The 8,966-nt window shown below is 30.4% G+C and overlaps 2 protein-coding genes across 2 annotated transcripts; one reads left to right on the forward strand and one right to left on the reverse strand.

Moving 5' to 3' along the window:
- Positions 1 to 603: 603 nt before the first annotated feature.
- On the reverse strand, positions 604 to 4,844 carry LOC106113625 (uncharacterized). The gene is made up of 8 exons (XM_013306460.1): positions 4,734 to 4,844; positions 4,131 to 4,236; positions 3,558 to 3,728; positions 3,101 to 3,398; positions 2,656 to 2,856; positions 1,636 to 1,801; positions 1,314 to 1,441; positions 604 to 909 (listed from the first exon to the last, which is right to left on the reverse strand). The coding sequence occupies exons 1-8, from the start codon at positions 4,752 to 4,754 to the stop codon at positions 780 to 782; spliced, it is 1,221 nt and encodes a 406-aa protein (XP_013161914.1). The 5' UTR covers positions 4,755 to 4,844; the 3' UTR covers positions 604 to 779.
- Positions 4,845 to 5,650: 806 nt separating this feature from the next.
- Surf1 (surfeit locus protein 1) lies at positions 5,651 to 8,726 on the forward strand. Its single transcript, NM_001312195.1, is given in 5 exon segments — positions 5,651 to 5,884; positions 6,180 to 6,301; positions 6,542 to 6,739; positions 7,190 to 7,363; positions 8,377 to 8,726. Coding segments are annotated over 5 exon segments (882 nt in total). The 5' UTR covers positions 5,651 to 5,713; the 3' UTR covers positions 8,594 to 8,726.
- Positions 8,727 to 8,966: the final 240 nt, after the last annotated feature.

The following is an 8,966-nucleotide window of genomic DNA, read 5'->3' on the forward strand; positions in this document are numbered from 1 at the left end:
TTTCCATTGATAATACGTATTGTATTTCGAAAAACCAAAGGGGTAAAGAAAATAATTGTTAAGGGCAGCAACTTATGTTATTTGCTAACTTAGGTGCTTAATGTTTTAAACAAAAACATTTATAATATAATAATCGCAAATATAATCACTTCTCTTAAACTATTGTTAGTATATTTTTGTTTTTTTTTTCGTCAAGAGAAACCACAATCTTTGATTATTAAATTAATGAATCCCAGATTAACCCATGATATTGGAATATAATAAATTGTATTCTTGAAATTGGATGTAAACTTGAAAATTTAATTTTAATTGTTTATTCATGTTAATCGAATAATAAACGATAAATATTGGACATTCATTGCACTAACGTGTTCCTTATTGCGCTGCACATCCCTATAAACATTTGCTCTCTTATATAATCTGTAAACATAGACTATAAGTAATAATGTGACTGTATCAAAACACAAACATATCATTAAAAGTGATATTACAATGAAATTGGTTGTCAATTAATTTGATTTTTTTTATCCCTTGAGGACTTGCATTAATAAGTAATTTAATTTACTTAACAATGACAGGATTTTTTATACAAAAAAACAAATGTTTAAAACGCAATTATAATTTTTATGAACGCAAGTATATTTGACAAACGCCTTTATAAAATAATCGGCAATAAAACATCCAGATTAATTAATTGCTAATGAAAACATCAGATTTATGAAACATTTTTTAATGAATCTTTCTCAAAAAATAACACAAAATGTAAAATTTCGAATACATTACTTTGATTTCAATTTTTTACTTGTTGTTGATGTTTGTTGACGCATTGTCTTGAAATAAAGTCCATAGAATACTCCAGCGGCGACGATCAAAATGGTCGACAATACGGTGATATACTCTGCACGATTTCTGGAAAAAAGTATTATAAAATAAATAATTTGTAGCAATTATGAAGTACACTATAAAATATTCAAAATCAAGACCAAAGTTTTGGAAAAAAATGTCATAAACGATGGAGACGATTTCTTAATCTGTGTTTTTGACATCATTATTATGTAATTTTTTCGCATAATGATTAATATAAAACCAGCTTTTTATCCCTCATTTTGAAAAAATCTTCTGATTATTTATTTATAAAACCTGCAGCAAGAGTATTTGAAGTGCCAATAGCTTCATGGATAAAGGTCATTTTATCATGCGGTCGAGTATTCGAATCTAGAGCTTAATTTTAATGGTACATGAAATATTACTAAATTAAATAAAATCAACTATAATTTTTTCCAAATAAAAATCGGAAAATTAGAACTGCTTACTCAAAAGGCGTTCCACAGATGGTATACCAAGTTTCACCGTTTTGTGGCTTCTTACCGCCCACGCAATGGAAATCGAAGTACGCCTCGTCGTATTTATCAGGACAAAAGTATTTGGACTTGTACAATGTCTGTGGAAAGTGCATATAAATAAATAAAAAAATATAACAAAATGTAAGTTTTTGATGCTGCTAACATACGTATTACAAAATAAACTACACATGCATTTCTTTTTACTACTACATTGGTATGGTAAAACCATTTATGGACGTATTAAACCAGTACTAATGATCATCATTTAATATACCAAAAAAAATATTCTCACCTGTCCAAAGGCCGTTACCAGACTGGCACGTTCATTGCAAGGACCTACTGGCTCATGCAAACCTTTGGATACTTCCTTCTCAGGGTCGAAGAATACAACAAATATCCAATAAATAGAATAATGGACAGCTAACTGCAGCATAAGTATGTAATCGATCGCCGTTAACCTGAAAGTTCGCAAATATATTTTCGATCGAATGAAGCGAATGAATCGAAAATAAGCAAAGCTCAAATTAATTAACTATTGTAAAAAAAACTGCTTATTTGGTCACTAACCTATTTGGGAACGTTATATAATTTTTTCATACTAAGCGGGACCAAAATGCCATTGGCAACTAAGTGCGTTTCTAAATATTGATTTTAAATTTGATATGTGTATTAGGTCTGCGTGTTTAATGATAATAACACTGTGTCTCAGTAAGGTTAAAACCTAAAACATTTTTTTGCCTACACACGTAAGTTTTAACTAAACATTTGAAGCAGACTGATCAATTAAAACTATGCGGTTAACCCTGAATGTTTTATTTTTTTTTAAATGGATGAATTTTATTATGGCAATTTTATGGACTATCATAATTTGTAAATCAATTATATTATATTGTTTAATTTCTGTTCAATATGTGATAAAGATTAAATTTTTCAATACATTTAAAGTTTCATAGCAAAAAATTTTTCAAAGGGAACTTTATACAGCTGTGTAAATAATGACGTAATACGTGATATTAAGGTCATAGACAATAAAATGATTTTTCGATGTTTTAAAACGCTCTAGAAAGGTGTGACCTATTATTTTCTGGTCTACTCTCGCGATTTCTCTACATTCATCATACATCTTCTCAGAAGTAAATCTACGGCATTCCAAGGTCATCTTTTAGATTGTCACAAATTTAGTCGATGCAAATCATCGTCGAAAACAAATGAAATTCGTTTTAGTAAGAAGATTAATATTGCTTGGAAAGGAATTTCTGTGGAAATTTAGGGAGTAAAGTTTATAAAATATAATATTAGTAAGGTTACTTACTTGTCTGTATTCTCCTTTCGCTTGCTTAAAATTCCGTTGATAACGATAACGCTAAAGATACCAAAAAGAAGGAAGAATGTAACTTCTGAATGTATCTTGTATACATCGTGGAGAGGATGGTAAATTGGTACAAACATTAATACACCGCCCGGCATGCCTAGCAGAGATGATATTAACAAGGACTTCCATTCTGCGGCTTTACTGTAAAATATAAAAATTAATTTAAACGCGAGATATTAAATTCATCATAAGAATATCGCCGTTAACAATCGTAGGCAACAAATAAGTGATCTTAGAAATTTAATTTGAAACCCCAATAGCCAGTAGGTGATTATGAACTCGAATCCTATAATTCCAGTTTTGAATCTAATCCTTCCGCAAACCAAGAGCGATAGTTGGTATGGTTACAAGTAAATTTAGTTAATTAAAAAAAAGTTCAACTTACCCAGCAGATTGCCACTGCTCGACTTTAGGAGCGAACCATTTCCTGCTGACGTGGAAAAAGAAAAAGAAACTCGCAGCAAAAGTAGCGTGAAAGTAATAAGAGTTCCATGGCACCCAGTAGTGTCGGTCAAAGATGTTTGGGTCGGTGTCGTGCCACGTCCAGTGGACAAACTTCACGGCGACTATGTCATACGGTATGTCAACAAGTACAGTCACCAAACCCACAGCGAACGGTTCCGCGTAAAATGGCAAATGGAGTTTTGATAGCGCGTACGCAGCGTGGTATATGAACGCCGGATCTAAAAGTTAAATACATAATTTTAACTTAACCTTAAAGCGATCTAAATGTGCACAAAGTTTAAAAATTGTACAATATTCAGTGGTACAGTAAAGACTTTCTAAAACTATAAGTTAGTATTTATTTTTTTTGACATTGAATCGTAACAAAATATACTTACACAATAAAATAATATGCAATGGTAACCTGGCACCGAGGAATATGATTGGTGTTTGTGAATGCCAGAAATTATCGTATTCTGGTAAAACGAAATGCCAAAAGTTGTCCGTGAACACGCCGTGAAGGACTGTGCCTAGCCAGAAATACGGCCATCGTCCACCCTTACTGAATGCTACAAAAATAAACCCATTTCAGCTTATTAATTTATCTTTAAAAAATTATCTGATGTTGCGATAGATCGCCATACGTTTTATTTCTATTACATTGAGAATTTCAATAATTATAAGTGTGAGAGTTATAGCAGACAAAAAAAAATCGATAAAGTATTATAGTACTGTCCTTAAAAATAATTTCGGATTGTTTCTTCGATTTTTTTCTTTTCTACGTCTGTCTATTATTTTAAAGAAGTTAATATAATGATAAGGATTAAAATGGAAGAGACTCAAAAACATTTAAATTTATGTAATATTCGCGTTTTTGAAATGAATAAAATTTCTTTAGAATCAAACCAGTTTTTCAACTTAGACAAAGATAATGTGCTAGAAATTCGATTAACTTTTGCATCGTAACTTACCATGAATTAAGGTAATAAGACCTGCTATGATATAGACCGTTTGAGATATTATATACGTAGGTTGCGCCGCCCATAATTCACTCAAATTATTTGTTTGTACTATCCACTGCAAATTAACATTTAGAAAAAAAAATTACAAGAATGCTGTATACTTTAGTAAGTTTAAAACTTAAATGGGATTTTTTTTATAAATTTCGAATAACCTCGTTTAAAAATCTCTCGAGAAAACAATATCATTATTAAAAGAGTGTAAAACAGTCGCATAGCAAATGATATCAATGTTGTTCACAGGTGGGCGAAGTAACACGTGGAATTATTAGTCAATTAAATGTCCTATGTAATATAATTTTGAGTGTTAATTTTTTTATCAATAAAATAATCTTTACCGATAATTTCTGTTGATATAAGTAATTCGCACAGCAATACAAAAAACAACTAATTGCAAAAAAAACCTTATTGTCTTTTCTTAATAGTTTTTTTAGATTTTATTTTTACTAAATAAAAAATATCTGATGTAATAAACGTATAATACATTTTCATTGAAAGAAACATTATAAGGTTAAAATTATGCAAATGTTTTAATAATAATCATTTTAATCGTACCTCGGTGATACTGTTTGCCATGTTGAACCGGCAGAACGACTTGCTATCAACTCGACTACTACAACAATGTAATGCAAAATGTAAAGTTGTAACAAATGATGTGTTAATACGTCAGTGATCAGTGTATGCTTATCTTAACAATTTGTATGCTTTATAGTAACGTTCTTTTTATTATATTTATCGATTTTTTTAAATTAAATATTAATATTATACCGGCCTACGAGTATTAATTTCGATAAGGAAAGACCTTGAGACCTTGACTTGTCATTTCATAAAAGCAGTTTGCAAGTAGAATAATTTTAAATTCTTATTATTTGGATATTTTAAACTGAACCTTTAGTGATCCAGTTATTTTGCTTAGTACCAATGAAATTTCTAGCGGTTGTTAGTAACTCTCGTTCTTTTTACCAAAATTGCACTCTAGCAAGCCCAAACAGTCCTATTGTTCTATTGTACCGGATTAATGTAAACCAGGTATATTAAACAAATGCTTGATCGTATTCGTAAAATTGAAATTTCGCGTCTATTTCTTACATTTTAAGTGTCATTGATTACGAAACTATGCAAATGCCTAACGAAATTAACACAGTAGTTTAAGATGTTGAGATAAATCTCAAGCTCAGTGATTTTTTATTTTATTGAGTGGTAAGAAACATGCGAAAAAAATTGTAATCAAAGAAAACAATAAAATATTTTGGTTTTCGATAGACCAAAATTAATTTGGTTATTGTTGCTATTTTATCTGTAACAAATAAGGTTATTTAAAGGTTGGTTAATTGGTCTATGCTATATGTCAGAATCATATGTCGTTTTCTTTGTACTGTATTATCTATGGTTTGATCGTTGTTGTCAAGTTGTACTGCAGCGGCTTTTTAGGCTAAAAAACTGTGATATAATCCGCAATAATAAAGCAATATTTTTTGAATTTATGATTAAGTAATTCACATTTTTATGATAAATTGAATTGTTATCAATCTAAAATGCTTAATACTGTATACAAAATATCGCAAGGCATTAGGAAATTGAGCCAGTTGAGTTATAGAAGTGTGGTAATAAAATTTGTGAGACCTAATACAACTTACACAAATGTATTTAGGTCACAAAAACAGAAGAAAGAAGAAGGTGGAGAAGCTATAAAATGGATTCTACTGGTACAAATATAAATTTTCCTTAAATGGATTCTTTTAAGTTATTTCAAAAACTTTGTAGGTAATCAAAAATAAGTTGCCAAACTTTTTTTTGTATTGTTATTTATGTTTTTGCGAAAATAAAGTAGTGACAATATAAATATTTTTATTTTACTTTTTAAGATTATATAACACATGAATGATTGACCAAGATCAATAATAAAACTAGTATGAAGTACTCTAAGAAAATTTAACCTATAAGTAAAAAGTTAACGCAAAAGAATTTTAACACTAATATTAATATTTTAAATGACTCCAGATGATTCCTGTGACATCATTTGGTCTTGGTTGCTGGCAAGTATATCGACTACAGTGGAAGTTAGAACTAATTGACATGTTGCAAGCCAAGTCTAATTCGGAGCCCATAGACATGCCAACCAAGTAAGATCCATTATAAATATTTATTTACATATATATTAATATTTCATGCATATATTGGATATTAGCATATACATAGATTAATATTCTGTCTGCCGTATGCACTGTTCCGAACCCTAAATTGTGTGATTTTACCTAGGATAGAAGTTTCTGAGCTTAATATGAAAATAATTTGATTAATTTATTGATCATTCTAACAAATTTTTACACAATGATGTATAAGACAAAATGATTTTATTCCAGCTTTGAAGAACTTAACAATTTGGAGTTCCGTCCAGTTAAAGTGCGGGGAGAATTCTTGCATGACAGAGAGATTATGATTGGACCCAGAGCACTGATTGAAGAACATCAGGCAATGCCTAGAACTGGATCTCTTATGTCAGATCCCAAGAAGAATCAAGGATGGTTATTAATAACTCCATTTAAAATAAGTGACACAGGGTAAGGCATATAAATTCATTTTTAATAACAGCCTCATATTATAGAGTTAGTGGTTCTCTACTTTATACCAGAGCATATACAAATAATGTATTATCAATCTTTATTTGCTATTCTAGACTACATTTAACAAACATTTTACTTTAAAATAAACAAATCTAAGTTTGAAAATAGCACTTGTAAGTGTATGGGTGTTTGGGTTAGGTGTGACTGGGCAGAAAGGAGTGCCACAGATCTGTGAATAGAATCTTAAATAGAAATTTACCATGGTGCTAGTAAACTGTTAGTGGGTAAGCAGCACCTTTTAACCAAAATTCTAATTATTTTTTGATGTAATTGATTACTTTTTATATTAAGCTATTAATCACTTGCGGAGTATATGAAATGATCTTTATATTGATGTTCAGGATCGTTTTTAGTTAAAACATTCTTGTATTAAATACAACTTTTCAGGGATGTTATATTAGTGAACAGAGGTTGGATACCTAAAAGCCTCAGACCCAAAGATAAGCGTCAATCTTCCATGGTGGAGGGTGAGGTGGAACTAACTGGAGTGGTGCGTTTGACAGAAAATCGTCGCCCGTTCATGCCGAAAAACCATCCGGAAAAAGGATCTTGGTTTTATAGGTGAGAATACAAATTAATAACATTCTTTTTATTTCTACAGCTTCCTTCGCAGTAAAATGTATCATATGGCATACCGCTCCAAGTGGACAGTAAAAATCAATGTTTCTGATTTAAGAAATATTTGACTATGTTCTACCTATACAAGTACTAGATACATGTATTAAATATTTGTTAATATAGTGACTGGTTGAAGAATTAAGGGACTTCGAAATTTTTACAAACTGTGACATGTGTGGGTGGAACATGTGGTTCTTCAAAGTCGATTATCAAGTCATTGCATTATAGATTTGAATGATTTAACCACTGGATTTATTACTTCTTAATGGCCTTTTTAAATTGCATTTTTGAATATGAAAAAAGTCAAATAATTTTTTAGACTCAGTCCATTTCGATGTTTTTCATTTTTTCATGAAGATATCTAATATTTTATAATATTATACATGCTTGCGAAGTTTTATAATGGGCGTGGATCAGAATTACGCCACGCCTATTATAAAACTTTGCAAATAAGTTTTATATAATATTGAGTATTGTGTGAAGTAGACTAAGTTTGAGAAAATCAAAGTTAAAAAAATAAGAGTTGAAAATGTACGAAAAAAATTTTTTTTCGTATTAAAAAATGCAATTTTAAGGCCCATTTATTGTTGAAGTAATAAATTCAGTCGTTAAATTATTCAAATCTATGACGACTTGATAATCGACTTTGAAGTATCGCATGTCCCTTAATTATTTGACCAGCCACTATATTAAAAAAAAATTGATAAAGGTATCTGGGACATGTATAAGTAGAACATACTCAAATATTTCTTAAATCAGAAACATCGACTTTTCTTTTACTGTCTTCTTGGCGAAGAATGCCCCAAATGTAAATTTTTGTCGGATCTTCTGAATGGCTGGACCGATTTTGACTAGAAGGTAGCTGACATATACAGGAGTAACTTAGGCTATTTTTTTACTATGATGAAGTAGTCTCCGATGACAGCTAGTTATTTAAAAGTTTATTAATTTGTCAGGGATTTACATCAAATGAGCGCTCATTTGAATTGTTCTCCGGTGTGGTTGGACGCGAGGGGGATCCCTGACCCTCCCGAAGGCTGGCCAATTCCCAACCAAACTCGAGTTACGATCCGCAACGAGCATTTATCTTACCTCATAACTTGGTACTCTTTATCTGCGCTCACAGCAATTATGTGGCACAGATATTTTATCAGAAAGTTACCACTACTATAAATGTGAGAAAATATAGTAGGAATAGTTTTGTTGAATATATTAGTGAAGTAAATACGATAAGCAATACACATACATATGTTCATTATTCTTATATATTTAAAATAATTTAAATTTTTTATTATCTTTATAGCTTGTTGCGATTAATAATAAAAGAGTAGTTTTGAAATTGATTGTTTTATTTACACACTGTTTTTTACTAATATTATAGATAAGAAAGTTTGAATCTTTGAATGGATATTTGTTACTTTCAGAAGGGCGAAACGAATCTCTTTAAAATTTGGCATAGATATACAAGATACTGGAAGAATACATAGGTACCTAATATAGTTTTTTTTTTATTTTCCCCGGGGATGGAGTCGCGGGTGACAGCTAT

This window comes from Papilio xuthus, unplaced genomic scaffold, assembly GCF_000836235.2.
Source record: "Papilio xuthus unplaced genomic scaffold, Pxut_1.1 DF828177.1, whole genome shotgun sequence".
NCBI classification, from domain to species: Eukaryota; Metazoa; Arthropoda; class Insecta; order Lepidoptera; family Papilionidae; genus Papilio; species Papilio xuthus.